Below are 14833 nucleotides of genomic sequence, written 5' to 3'. Positions count from 1 at the left end.
ATAGAAAACAAACATCCTGAAACAAAGGATCATTGCTCATTACAGCTGAAGCTGGAGGGGGATCTTTCCACTTTCAGGCTTGGAGGGGAATAGACTGGAAGATATTAAAACTGTCTTAAATCTCTATATTTTTAATGTCTTCATTTTTTCCCCTTTTAACAATAAAATATTGTGTTAATCCCAATCTATCGGAATATAAATATATAATATGATGTGTATCAGTATTTTGGGCAAAGATGCAGGAGAAATTCACACACAGCACAAATCTCATTAAACATTCAAAAATAAGATATATATTTAATCAAGTGTCTATTCTGTTTTGCATACAGAGGGGAACGATTTCACTTGAAGTGTGTCTCCTCCTCCCTCCTGCCTGTGGTCGGTTTGTTTGTTCAAGGGTTTAATATTTAGCTCACCGACACACAGACACACACACACTTTTTTTTCTAACTGGATGACTACCTTTTGCTTTCAGACCTGTTAACACACACGGACTGATTTAACAGACCAGCTGATTTAAAAAACTGTTAGCTTTTATCAGGTATTTGAAGAGACTACTTTAATGTTAGAGAACTGCAACACACCATATCTGTCTGTCTTTTAATTTGTTTATTTGAACAGTTAGAGGTTGTACTCAAACTGATTCATCCTCAGCAGCCTTCTTCTCTGAGCGCTTGGATCATAGAGATGGGACCACGTACATCAGGTAAGAACTGCTTGAGGTGGACTCTTTAACCTCAGATATCAACAAATAATGTATTATAGTTCAAGGGTTGAAGCTTGTGTCATCAAATGTCATTAAATGAAATGTAGGTCAACATTTCACTTTTTTCAGTGTATAATGCAATTGCTCATTAAAATAACTGGCATCTTTCATTATGCTATCGTAATTTATCATGTCTGTTGGTTCCAACTCAAACATATATAAATGAAAAGTTCATGGTTAGAGACGTGCTAAGTTGATTCTTAGTTTAGGTAAGACCATGAAATAGCCAGACGAATGGATAGGATTTAGGTTTGCATTAATCATCATTTAACATACTAAACTCATTTAGGAAATGATTTGGGTCATGTAAACTCAGATACAGTAACTATGGCTACAAGAGGAAGTAGTGGATCCATTATTATCATGAACAAGAAGTGTTACTGTTTCATCTAACAGTAAAAAATAACTTTATCATGTTGATGTCAATTCATCATCAGGGTGTGAGGCGGTCTTCCCTGAGTCACTGTGTGTGTGTGTGTGTGTGTGTGTGTGTGTGTGTGTGTGTGTGTGTGTGTGTGTGTGTGTGTGTGTGTGTGTGTGTGTGTGTGTGTGTGTGTGTGTGTGTGTGTGTGTGTGTGTGTGTGTGTGTGTGTGTGTGTGTGTGTGTGTGTGTGTGTGTGTGTGTGTGTGTGTGTGTGTGTGTGTGTGTGGTGTGTGTGTGTGTGTGTGTGTGTGTGTGTGTGTGTGTGTGTGTGTGTGTGTGTGTGTGTGTGTGTGTGTGTGTGTGTGTGTGTGTGTGTGTGTGTGTGTGTGTGTGTGTGTGTGTGTGTGTGTGTGTGTGTGTGTGTGTGTGTGTGTGTGTGTGTGTGTGTGTGTGTGTGTGTGTGTGTGTGTGTGTGTGTGTGTGTGTGTGTGTGTGTGTGTGTGTGTGTGTGTGTGTGTGTGTGTGTGTGTGTGTGTGTGTGTGTGTGTGTGTGTGTGTGTCCTCCCGGGAGACACATCCCTTCTCAGTTGCTCTCTGTGATTATGTTTGGCCTGATCTAAATTGAGGTTTTAAAGACAGGTGGGGATCAAATGTAAAAGTAAATAAACAAAACAAAAAAAACACATACATTGAAATAAGGATGAGAAGACCCACAGCCTGAGTATACAGTAGCATGTAGACTGATGTAGATCAGAGGAGCAGTTTGGGGGCATTTTAGCCACACATCTTTCCATCATCGAGCAAAAAGGGTCAATGTTCCTCCTCTGTTTATCTTTCATATCTATGAATTAAGGAAGTGTTGGTGGTTATCAAAGCATGTTTGAACAGAAACACAATTGATGTACAATTATTGAGGAAGTTAAACACAAAACTGGGTCAGGTTGGAATCTGATTATTAACTAATCACTGAGCTTTCACCACTATAATGAACCTTTCCTCTCCATCAGAATCAGATTCTAAGGAGGTGAAGACGGCTTTAGGAGGAAGATATGGAGGTCAGGGAGTGGCCCGGCAGAGGAGCTGCAGTGACGGAAGCAACTACAGCACGAGAGGCCTCCACAACAACACGTCCTCCTCCCCGGTGCTCTACAACCCCAAATCAGGTAACACATTTAACAATGGATCGATTTAGCAGCTTGGGGGCAGTCTATAGCGTTGTATCTGGATCTTGTGCGTAGTTAACTCGACACCATGTGACTCTGTGACATTGTATGACATGACATAGCGTTTATAAAAAGATCAAGGTTGGTGTTTAAATTGGGTGGTGCAGTGATTGTGTTTTTGTAGGACGACCAGGAAGTAAGCATCAAACGGGCTCCCTCAAAAAAAGCACGGGGATTTTCCCATGGATTTTGGAATATTGAAGAAAATAAGATCTGGACCAAACACATTTATGATACTTACTTGTTTTGTTAAGCAGGATTATTTCCACATATTAACACCATTTGTGCTGGCGTTTTAATCTTTGTCTATAATTTAATACCACCTCTATCGGGGTTGTGGGTTTTGACGCGCCTGTCTTTGTTTCCAAACAAATTAGTGGAGAACGTGGTTGAATCAGATGAGCTTAATTCGTTAGTCCAGACGGCATTTAAACAGCAGGACATTTTATTCGCTTCATACTAAATAAAGGTTAACAGTCTCCAAAAGAACAACAAAAACATGGTCAAAATACTTTTCCGCTTCCCCATCTCATCACCCTCAGCTATGTCCTATCAACCTACCATATATAGGCATATAGCCATGCACGTGATACTGACGCGCATATCATAACAAATAAGTGAGCCTTAAATTAATACATTTTAACTCATAGTGTGACTCACAAAAATACATAATAATAATAATAAATAATTAAGAGTTTAATCTAATTTATATTATTATTAAGCCTAACATTCAGACAATAATGACAAATGGAAAATGGCTCTAGCACCACTTGTATTATGTTTAAAGGGTAAATACTAGAAGTAGAAAGCTAATGTTACGGCCCGGACACACCAAGCTGACACCAAAGAACTGACACAGACGGACCCCGACTGTTGCATCGCCTCGCGTCTCTGCGTTTTGGCCATGTGTCGCACTGGAACACGCCGCAAAGACTTCAGCCGACGGCCAAGAAGCACGTACGAACTGCGCATGCGTGAGTGGCAATAATTCTCCTTACCAGCAGGCGGCGGTAGTGTGTATTCGTCATTCAAAAGAGGCAACAACCGGAAGACAGACTGCGTGATAACCGAGAGAAGAAGAACAGACTGCGTGATATAAACGAATAACAAATGGCGTGTGCGTTCCATTTTCACTCTACAGCGAGAAGCTCACGGGGCTTTCCCGTACCTGTGTCGAGAGCTGGAGTTAAATGAAATCTCAGATTTGCCTTCTTAATAGTTTGTTTGGGTCCCTCACTTCCGTTTCGCTTCTCATGCACTGATTCGCTAGCTGAACAGCCAATCAGAGTGATTTATTTTGCCGACTGCCTTTGGTGAATCGGCGGGTTTTCGGCCGAAAAGGCGTCGGCACCAGATAACAAATATGCCCAGCGTACCTAGATGCGTCATGAGATGCCACCAGCCGCCGTCTATGACACGCCGCAGCGATAGACTAGAGCAGAAAAGACATCACATAACGTTAGCATTTCGAAAATGTTAGCGTGGCTTAATAATAGTGCGAAAAGACAGTGGTTGTCGCCGGACAAGGATTCCCTCTCTCCTTTCCTGAGTCATTTAACCAGCCGCCAGTAGGAGTCAGGCTTTACTTTATTTTATATCCATAAAGACAAAAGAAATCTGTTTATAGTTGTTTCATATGGATGTTGAGAGGTATATATCTCTTCATTTTGCTCTCAAAGTGCACCAGATTGATGCATCTAACTTCAATATTTAAAAAAAAAATCTTCTCGGGTGAGCATGCCCCCGGACCCCCCTAGAGGGTGTCAGGTCCACTCCCCACTTACAAAAATAGCACTTTACCACTGCACCCCCTCTAATCTCAGATGCACCCTGAGTCATTTTGTTTAAGTACAGTGAGCCTTTCTAAAATATACAGTAAAGAGACAAACCCACCAGTATAGGATATACTATGACTTTGAGCCAAATTCTTGTTTTTGGGCTGTATAAATAAATTGACTTGAAACAGTTGCTGATTTAGAGTACTGGCACCTTTTTTATTTCAATTCAAGCACTGGTCGGCACGGCTGAAAAGACACAACGGTGCGGGACACACCAATCTGAGTAGGACGTGTCGACGCTCATCGTCAGCTTGACGCCCACCGACGGCCAAAATCGGCTTGGTGTGTCCGGGCCTTAAGGCTATAAACAAACGTAACGTAGCATACATGATGTCAGCCACATGACATAACCTGGTCAGTAGAATTAGGTCAGAAGTAGGTTTCACACAGGACACATCCCCTAGTTCAGGGGTGCCCAACCAGTCGATCGCGAGATGTGTCTAAAAATCGAACAACAATATTCAGTTTTATCGTTAATGTCCTATAACATAATCTTCCTGTGCCAGAATAATGCACTTGAACGCATCAAAGGTTTGTGATTGGCCGGCGTGACCCCATGTGTCGGGGCGTGGCTGGTGGGCAGTGGGCAGTGCACTAGTTAGCTGACGTTGTCCGTGTCAACAGGAGTGACGGCCCCTACACACGGCTGCGTGCGTGCTTGCCGGCGGGGGGGGCTGAAACTCGACCAACAACCAATCACATGAATCTCCCGCCCCAGACACACAAGCACGCGGTTTGATTGGCTAGAGCTTGTACTGGCATATGATTCGATTGGCTGACGCCTCCTTGGAGGCGTCAAAAGTAGAACATTGCTCTACTTTTGCAGCGAGCACCGCGAGAGAAGCTACGCTTTCCTCCCACAATGCAGTTCGGCAAATCGTGACGTCACCCCATTCAAAGTAAATGGGCAGAAGCGTTGAAGCTGCAACGCACACCGCCGTGTGTAGGGGCTGTAACGGTCTGCACTCCGCACACACACAAGACCGCAATTATGGAAGAAGCAACAAAAAACAAAATATATAATTTTTCTATTCCAATTCAAAGTCCATCTGTCTCATCTGCAATGCGAGCGTGGCTTTATCGAAGAAGGGTAATTTAGGAGCGGCATTTCAAAACAGTGCACAAACGCTACGAGACGGAATTCCCTCCTAATTCTGCCCTCTGCTCCCAAAAGGGGAGGGGCCTGAGAGGACAGCTAAATGCACAGCAGTCCATTTTCACCAGGCCCAACAACAAGAGCAAGGCTGCTCCAGAGCATCTTATCATGTCAGTCACGTTCTTGCGAAACACATGAAGTCTTTCAAAGACGGCGAAGTTGTGAAGGAAGCATTCCTGGAGGCTGCCGATGCGCTTTTTGGGGACAGTAAAAATAACCGTAGCATTTCAACAGGTTTTTGATATAATAAAAACTCAAGTTAGATACCGTTATTAATCAGCTGTAAGTTTTAGTTTGTTTGAACTTATTCATTATAATTATTGTACAAAATGGTATAAGAATGCAAACATTAAGATCTGTTCTGTTTAAATTGATTATAGTCTATTATCAATTCAGATTAGGAAACTAGTGTTGCTTGCATCCTATTTTAAAGGCATTTATTTGTATACTCAAAAAAAGGGTTTGATTGTATTAATTTTATCTTTTTTATTGCACTTTGGCCGCAGATTCCTGAGTAGCTTCAGATCTGAGTTGTCTGAGTCTGAGTAAGCCTAATTTATACTTTTGTAGCAACACTATTTTTATATAATGGCAAAGAAAGGGTTCAGAGTCTTTTCTTGTTTCCTGTGTCATATGTGGCAGCACTGTTCAATGTGTCTTGAAAACATTACCCACTGTAGTGACGTGTGAATAAACTCCAACTCTGTATCAACAACACTGTTGTGTAACTTCAGTTAAATACTTGTATGTGTGTAGATTAGAAAGAGGTGAGATAAAGGATCTGCAGTATTTTATGAAGTATTAATCGTACGAAGGTCAGTTTTATACAAGTAGAAGCGTGTATTTACCTGGTAGTAGGCTGTCAGTAATGGCTACGCCTCTCTACTTGGACTGGTAGATCTCGGCAGACTGGCAACTTTAAAAGTAGCTCTCGGTTCAATAAAAGGTTGGGCACCCCTGCCCTAGTCCTGTGTTTGTTTAACCCATACACCATGAGTTTTGAAGAGGTTATGAAATCAAAAATAATGGGGAAAAAAATGTCTGCCTAGTTTTTGAAAAGTTAAAAAGATATATATCCATTTTCCCCTTTTTACTTTTGTTTCATGTGTAGTCCTGAAGAGACCAGTAAGCACAGAAGAGCTGCAGACACCAGGAGGACCCTACATCAAGAAAATCTTTACAGTATGTTCTCAATTGACCTTCTTTTAAAAGTTTAAGGGGGGGAACCGCTTTAAAATCAGAAGGGGAAACAAATTTGCTTCTCAAGACAAAAAGGAAAAGTAGTCCCCAGGATGCACATTAATGTTAACATCATATTTTAGTTGTACAAGCTCAAATCTTGGCATCTGTTATTTAGCAACAGCCTTTCTTTGGGGCTATCTTAGTCCTTGCCTTCTGATTATTTATTTCTCATTGACCTCTGTGTGTCTTCAGATCATGGGCGATGCAGTGGGTTGGGGGTTTGTGGTGAGAGGAAACAGGCCGTGTCACATCCAGGCTGTGGAGTCCAGCGGCCCAGCTGCTGCTGCTGGGATGAAGGTAGGCTATTCCCGTGTTTTATACCAAGGCCCCAGGTTTTGTTAAAAGAAATTAGCTGAATTTGTTCAAGATAAAGTTAGGGGTTTCCTATTTATTACAGTAGTTTGTTTGGAAGTGACATCTAGTGGCCAGTAAAGAAACTGCAGATTCTTTCTTTTACATTCATTTATCAAAGTACGCTATGTTTTTTATGAGCATCTAATTTAATCCTTCAAATTGCATGCCCTTTTCAAAATATGGCCTTCTCGAATGAAACTTAGTGGGGAGATTGTTAAGACGATGTTCCGCAAATATAACATTAACAACGTCCGCCTCTGTTTTTTAATGATGAATAGAGCCAACCGCCACTGTTATGGAGTAATCTCCTCTGATGGAAGTGCAGAGCATACATGTTAGTTTGCCATTGGTTGATGTCTTTGCAGTGTGCTCAAGTGCAAACAGACAGGCTAATTTGCGCAACACAACGGACAGCATCCACTGTTGCTAGCTCTGATATTGGTTCAGGTTTGTCTGGGCCTTAACAGCAAATGTGTCATTGACTCCTTTATTAATTCCCTTCTCACTTCTATATCTGCTTCCCTTTTCTTCTTTCCCTGCAGGTTTGCCAGTTTGTGGTTGCGGTCAACGGACTCAATGTTCTCGATCTGGACTACCGGACTGTCAGCAAGCTGATTCTAACGGGACCCAAAACTGTGGTGATGGAGGTGATGGAAGAGAGGAACCACTGAGCAATGAAAGAAACACTGATCAGTTGACAGTACACTGGAAGATGAGCTGGCTTTTATGAAAAAAGTTACGAATACATGTATCCTAACTGAGGTTTCTTCAAAGGACTGCAAGAACACAGTGATGAAACAGGAGATATTGTTGTGTATTAGTAGGATACAACAGGTATTACATGGGAAACATTATGTCTTTAGATAAGTGTTGAACTGATAGAGAGCATGTTGTTTACAGAATGTTTGGCTGAAGATATAACTGTAAGAGCAACACAATGTTGAATCGCAGCCACATCATCTGAAAAGAATGCTTGGTACGTTTTGAAAGCGTTGTAAAGTAAAGTCGCCAAAAATAATTAATCAGTCTTTAAAAGTCTCTGGCAAGATAAACTGTCAATACTGTCTTGTAATACTGTGCAGCAGATTGTTGAGTATGCGGTCTCAAGCATGTTGGAAGAGGTGCATTGTGTAATGGTGCACGGGTACATCTGAGACAAGCAGCCTGCTGAATGTTGGAGCCAATGCCGATTGGAAATATAATCAGTTTGAAGAAGACATGTTTCACTTTCTTGCCCATTTAGACATACTGTACAAAAGTAACCATTGAAAGACATGTATAAATATGAGGGGCATCATGTGACTGTTCCTGTGGGCTCGATGCAGAAGTCATGGCTAATAGACGCTGTCAGGAAGTAAAATAAAATATGTTGAAGTGAATGGGAACTCCCCCAATTTGAATTTGAAATATATTCTCTCGACTGTGTTTACTAAAGGGAGATTGTGTAGGATTTGGCGACATCTAGCGAGTTGCAGTTGGAGATTGCAGCCAACTGAATGCCCATCAATTCACCCTTACCTTTACTCATTTAATTTAATTTCAAACCTTTATTTATACAGATAAAATCCCATTGAGATCATTGATGTCTTTTCCAAGGGAGACCTGCGCAAGTAGTTCCACATGAAACATAAAAGCATCAACAGAACAACAAAAGGACATCATCCAGCATCATGTACATAATTATCCACATAAACAGGTACCAATAGCTTCTGATTGAGTAGCATCCAACCGAGCTTTAAAAACATTTAGTGGCACCAGATTGTTCAGTTTCCATTTAATTTGCAGACTGTTCCAAGACAGAGGAGCTGCGCATCTAAAAGCCGTCTTCCCTAAGACAGTCCTAGCAGTTGGCACATGTAATAAAACCACAGCATTCGATCTCAGGCAGTAGCCACTTACAATTCTCCGTGAGATCAGGGAGCAGATATAAGATGGAAGTTTCCCTAACATGGCTTTGTATATAAAAATGTACCAGTGACTGAGCCTCCGTACAGTTAGTGAAAGCAAACCAGCCCTTGCATACAGGGTACAGTGATGGGTTAATGCTTTACAGTTTGTCACAAATCTCAGTGACTGTGATACGCAGCATCTAACTTGACCAGGCAATTGGCAGGTGCATTCATATAGACCAGATCCCCATAGTCCAGCACAGGTAAAAAGGTCACAGTGACTAGCCTTTTCCTGGCCTCAAGCGAGAAGCAGGACTTGTTCCTGTAGAAGAAACCTAGCCTAACCCTCAGCTTTTTTAGCAGGTTATTGACATGAAGTTTAAAAGAGAGACAATCATCAAGCCAGATACCAAGGTATTTGTTACAGGCAACAACTTCAAGTTGTGTTCCTTGCGTAGTTACAATATCTAAAACAGGCTCTGGTGTCTTTTTTGCTTTTGAAAAGGGCATTACCTTGGTTTGATCCACATTTAAAAGAAGCTTTAATTCAGAGAGCTGAGTCTGAATAGTGTTAAAAACAGCCTGTAATTTAACAACAGCCTCCTTAATGGTGGGACCTGCACAATACATCACAGTATCATCCGCATAAAAATGTAAAGTAGCTTCATCCACATTATCACCTACGCTGTTAATATATATGGAGAATAAAAGTGGTCCTAAAACAGAACCTTGTGGTACACCATTAGAAATGTTTAACCACTCAGAAGACAGTCCATCAAAAATGAACACATTGGGACCTTTCAGAGAGGTAGTTCACAAACCACCCCACTGCAAGGCTGGATATGCCAATACTGAGTAGCCTCTGCTTTAAGATGCGATGATCAACGGTGTCAAATGCTTTGGAAAGGTCAATAAACAGAGCTGCACAACTCTGCTTATTATCTAAAATAGTAGTAATGTAATTTACCACTTTCATTGTGGCAGTGATGGTGCTGTGTTTCTTTCTGAAGCCTGACTGATGTTTAGACAGGATGTCATTTGTACATAAAAACTCCTTTACCTGTTCACTCACTAGGCGTTCAAGAACCTTAGCCAGAACTGACAATTTAGAGATTGGCCTATAGTTATTTAAAATAGTTGCCTCCCCTCCTTTCAGTAAAGGCAAGACATAAGCAGACTTCCATACTTTTGGAATTGTATTTGTGCTGAGGGAGAGGTTAAAAAGAGAAGTAAGAGGTGGAGCAATAAAATCTGCAGCTATCTTTAAAAAGAAAGGTTCTAAGTTGTCCGGGCCAGCCGGTTTCCTAGGATCTAGCTTACACGACTACACAACTACACGACTACACGACTACAGTAGCCATGAGCTGAAGAGGGGAACATGTGGTAATGCCATGGTATCTTTCAGAACGTTATCCGTGCTCTGAGGCCTTCCTTACCATAACAAACTTAAGAACCAATATAATTCATGCAACAGGCTGGCATTACCACAGTTTACATTACATCATATTACCTTAGATGTCATTTGGCTCTTTTATCCAAAGACACTTACAAACAATACCGTAGAGCAGGGGTGCCCACACTTTTTGGGCCGGTGGGCTACTTTTGAAATGACCAGCTCACCGAGGTCTACCAACCAAAAATAAAATCCCAAATTGCAAGGAGCTGAATAACACGTTTTATGTATACATGGGATAACTACAACAACTCTATTTGGGTTCTTGAACAGAAACAAATACATGAATACATAAAACTAAAATGGCATGTTAACCTCTCTCTATTTCTCTCTCTCTCTGTTAAGAAACACATAACAAGCAGGCTAAGAAACCACTCTCCATGTCCTGAAATCTTAAACATAAAACACAAATATAAATACAAGGAATACAATAAACGAGTAGAACACTCAACTTAGACACCAGACTCAAATGGGTCCTATGAACAGTCTCTCAAAGTTATAATGAAATATACATAGGTCCAATATAGGCATTCTCTCTCTCTCTCTCTCTCTCTCTCTCTCACTCACTCACTCACTCAAAGAGCCGGCTCTTTTAAGGCTTGAAGGACGTGTGTTCTGACAGAGACAAAAAATGTGCATGACCATGATAGGAGAAAAAAGTAATATATGTGTAGGAAAGTGCTTATTTTAAGGTGTGTTGAGACACACCTGCATGCTGTTGTCTTAGAACGAGACCCTGGAAGTGATCATGCTGTTGACATCCCTCCATCAGTTAGTGTTTCCTTCATCTGGGGGGTTTGGACTTTTAACCCCGTGTGCCACCTCACTGCCTCCTCCACACACAAACACATCACCTGCATGTATCACAGCAGCATTTATACACTCCCCCAGTCCCTCCCTAAACTGTGTTGACTTTTCCATCCACCTCCTGCGACGTCTGATTCCCAGAAAGGAAGTGAGGAGTGTGAAGAGTGTGTGAGGTGGATCAACAACTTTGTGAGGAAGCAGGCTTAAGCTGAAGTGCTTTGTTTTAAAGATACTTTCATTTATTTTCTCTGTGTGTGTGTGTGTGTGTGTGTGTGTGTGTGTGTGTGTGTGTGTGTGTGTGTGTGTGTGTGTGTGTGTGTGTGTGTGTGTGGTGTGTGTGTGTGTGTGTGTGTGTGTGTGTGTGTGTGTGTGTGTGTGTGTGTGTGTGTGTGTGTGTATGTGTGTCAATCAATCAATCAATGTTTATTTATATAGCCCAATATCACAAATGTTACATTTGTCTCAGTGGTCTTCACAGTGTGTACAGAATATCAGTATGACAATACGACACCCTCTGTCCTTAGACCCTCACATCGTACAAGGAAAAACTTCCAAAGAAAACCCAGTTTAAAGGGAAAATGGGAGAAACCTCAGGGAGAGCAACAGAGGAGGGATCCCTCTCCCAGGACGGACAGACGTGCAATAGATGCTGTGTGTAAATTGAAAAGATAATACATTTGCAACATTGTGTGTGTGTGTGTGTGTGTGTGTGTGTGTGTGTGTGTGTGTGTGTGTGTGTGTGTGTGTGTGTGTGTGTGTGTGTGTGTGTGGTGTGTGTGTGTGTGTGTGTGTGTGTGTGTGTGTGTGTGTGTGTGTGTGTGTGTGTGTGTGTGTGTGTGTGTGTGTGTGTGTGTGTGTGTGTGTGTGTACCAGGTACTTTCCTGGGAGAAAAAGGTTCTCATTTCTGATGAGGTAAAGAAATCTGAGTGTTTAGATCAGGAGTGTCAAACTCAAGGCCCGGGGGCCAAATCCGGCCTGTGACTTCATTTTATGTGGCCCACAACAGCTCTGAAAGAATATAATATGTTTATTATACGGTTACAAGCACGTTGCCCATAAACTACATGTCCCACAATGCATCTCAAATTGGACTTTTTTTCTCAGAATTTGACTTTTTTTTCAAAATGTCCCTTATATTTTGTGACTTTTTTTCTTCAGAATTTGGCTTTTCTTTTTAAAACATTTTGTGACATTCTCACTGAAGAGACTTGCAATTATTTGCCCTAGACTTCTGCTTTCAGAAGTAGTTAATTATGAAGTTATTAGTATTACCCTATCCGATAACAATCCAATGCAGAGGCAATAACATTATTTTATATATATTAAATATCTATATAGTCTTAAAGTTACAACTGGCCCTTTGAGTGCAACCATAATGCTAATGTGGCCCGTGATGAAATTGAGTTTGACACCCCTGGTTTAGATAGTTCACTTTAGTCTAAGTTATCTCAGTGGGTCTCAAACGTTTTGATCACAATTTATGTAAACCCATATTTCCAAGGCACTCCTTTATAATTATTGGGATAAAACAGGTTTGAAATCATTCCAATGTATACTATAGGACAGTAAACCAGACATATCGTTTTAAACTGGAAAGATAAAAAACATATGCATAAATAAAATAGTAAAATAAGATATGAATGAACAACAAAAATAAAATACGTTAAATGTATTTGTTATTGGCTATGGTAGGTTACTGGTTATGTTCACATACTTATTTAATTATTAAAATGTAAACCGATCTTTTTCATATGGGTGTTTAGAGTTGTACCCCCTAGATCTAGTCTCTAGTAATTCTGCTTAAAGTGCACCAGATTGAAGCATTTTACTTTAAAATGTTCAAAAATGTCTTCCCGGTATGCCTGAGAAGGCAGATATGCTTGTTTTTCTCAACAAGAACTGTTCTTTAAAAGTTGGACTGTTGCACTGTTGTAGCTTCAGTGGTTCTCAGGTTACAGTTACATAGCAGTGAATATAAACAGACTGATTAATGTGAATATTACAGTAAACTAACCTGTGTAAAAGTTTCTCGAATAAATGTAATTTTTTTGGTGGAAGAAACATGTATCATTTTTTTCCCCTGCCCCTCAAAGAATCGGAATTGAGAACCGTTAAGAACCGGAATCGAAAAGTGGAATCGGAATCGGAATCAGAATCGTGGAAATTCAAACAATACCCAACCCTAGTGGAGATGAGGAGGTGTCGGCGTTCTGGCGATTTACTCGGAAGGCCAGTCCCCAACTCCGGGGACTTCCGGCCGGGGACTTCGGGTGGCAGTATACGCCGTGAAGTTGTTTGCGGCCTGCCAGTAAACCCAAAGCAGAAGAAGAAGTGACGTCAGCGGCTTAATTCGACTTATTCCGGTGTGAACGCGATCTGCACTTTAGTTCCGGGAACTAAAGAGTTCAGATGAACTAAGTAATGGGAACTAAGTACGGCAAAGAACTTGGTGTGAAAGTGCCAATTAATAATTTTGTAAGTATTAACGTTTTGTGACATGCTTTCTTTTGATATATTTAGGTTTATTTAGTTTGTTCACCTGTGAATTCATTTGATTTTGATTTGGAACTTTACACTTGTTCTCCAAAATACATAAATAAAGAGACCTTTTACAGCATTTATCGTCATTTCTGTCGGGTTTGATATGATTTAGCTGAAACGTTTTGCTAAAATACAATTTATGTGTACAGTTAAAGGTCGGGTATGTAATTTTGGAGAAACCAGCTCGAGTGCGCTAGAATTTGAAAATACACAGCTTGAAAAAATCTGCCACTTCCTTACAGAGCCCCTCCTCCAACACACACGAACGCACAAATGACCAATGACAAGTTTGTGCACAAATGGAAGGCTTACAGGCAGGTAGGCCATTCAGTTACTTTAGCCGGGCCGGCTCAGATGATTGGTCGTGCTTTTTACAGCACCACGGCTTCCACAGATGACATTTTTTAATGGATTTGTTGTCAAAGCACTTAAGATATTCATTGCTATCGGGATGTTAAGAGCATTCCATGGAATATAACAAAAAGTGTATCTCGAGCCAGTTTCTCAAAGTTACCTACCCCACCTTTAATAAAAGACCTCATAAATATTGTCTGGATTATCAAACAAATAACTCACAATCAGAATATCAATTAAAAAACAATCAAATAATTAATAAATAATATAAAGGCCTTCTGGAAATGGCTGCTTTGCCTTTAAGCAGGACCAAGTCACAGTTTCAATACAGAATACAGGTTGCTATCTGTATAAGATTTTATTGTAGGGATTACGAGTCAGAAAGAGACAATAGGGGAAGAGAATAGTGATACAGGAAGTGTACAGAAAAGAGAACTAGCTAATAAAACTAATTTAAATCAATATTACTTACTAGGATTTCTTACAAGGACAAAGAAACATTTGAAGAAAATAACAGCCCGAAAAGGCAACGTGGGCAACACCTCCGCTTCTCCGTCCCGCGGGCCCACCACCTACGGGAAACAGCGATGGGGTCGGGTGCGCTGCCAGAAGGGTGGCAGTGAAAGCGGAGGGTCTCAACGCACATGTGGGCAATGATGGAGACACTTGGAGGGGCGTGATTGGGAGGAACGGCCCCCCTGATCTGAACCGGAGTGGTGGTTTGTTACTGGACTTCTGTGCTAGTCATGGATTGGCCATAACAAACACCATGTTCGAACATAAGGATGCTCATAAGTGTACGTGGTACCAGAGCACCCTAGGCAGAAGGTCCATGATCGATTTCGT

At 41.1% G+C, this 14833-nt stretch overlaps 1 protein-coding gene across 1 annotated transcript; it reads left to right on the top strand.

Annotated features, from left to right (window-relative positions):
- The first annotated feature begins 525 nt into the window (after positions 1-525).
- On the top strand, positions 526-8316 carry LOC117455392 (DEP domain-containing mTOR-interacting protein-like). Its single transcript, XM_034094902.1, has 6 exons — positions 526-541; positions 655-706; positions 2138-2293; positions 6459-6529; positions 6782-6886; positions 7486-8316. The coding sequence occupies exons 2-6, from the start codon at positions 688-690 to the stop codon at positions 7612-7614; spliced, it is 480 nt and encodes a 159-aa protein (XP_033950793.1). The 5' UTR covers positions 526-541; positions 655-687; the 3' UTR covers positions 7615-8316.
- Positions 8317-14833: the final 6517 nt, after the last annotated feature.

Source organism: Pseudochaenichthys georgianus, chromosome 11 (genome assembly GCF_902827115.2).
Source record: "Pseudochaenichthys georgianus chromosome 11, fPseGeo1.2, whole genome shotgun sequence".
In the NCBI taxonomy this organism is placed as follows: Eukaryota; Metazoa; Chordata; class Actinopteri; order Perciformes; family Channichthyidae; genus Pseudochaenichthys; species Pseudochaenichthys georgianus.
The sequence above is the reverse complement of the archived record's forward strand: the minus strand, read 5'-3'. Positions and strand labels throughout refer to the sequence as shown.

Bases quoted from the DNA above. Each gene is read 5' to 3' on its own strand.
- LOC117455392 (XM_034094902.1), top strand. The intron at 2,294-6,458 runs GTAACACATTTA...TTTCATGTGTAG, and splicing joins GCTCTACAACCCCAAATCAG to TCCTGAAGAGACCAGTAAGC. The intron at 6,887-7,485 runs GTAGGCTATTCC...CTTTCCCTGCAG, and splicing joins CTGCTGCTGCTGGGATGAAG to GTTTGCCAGTTTGTGGTTGC.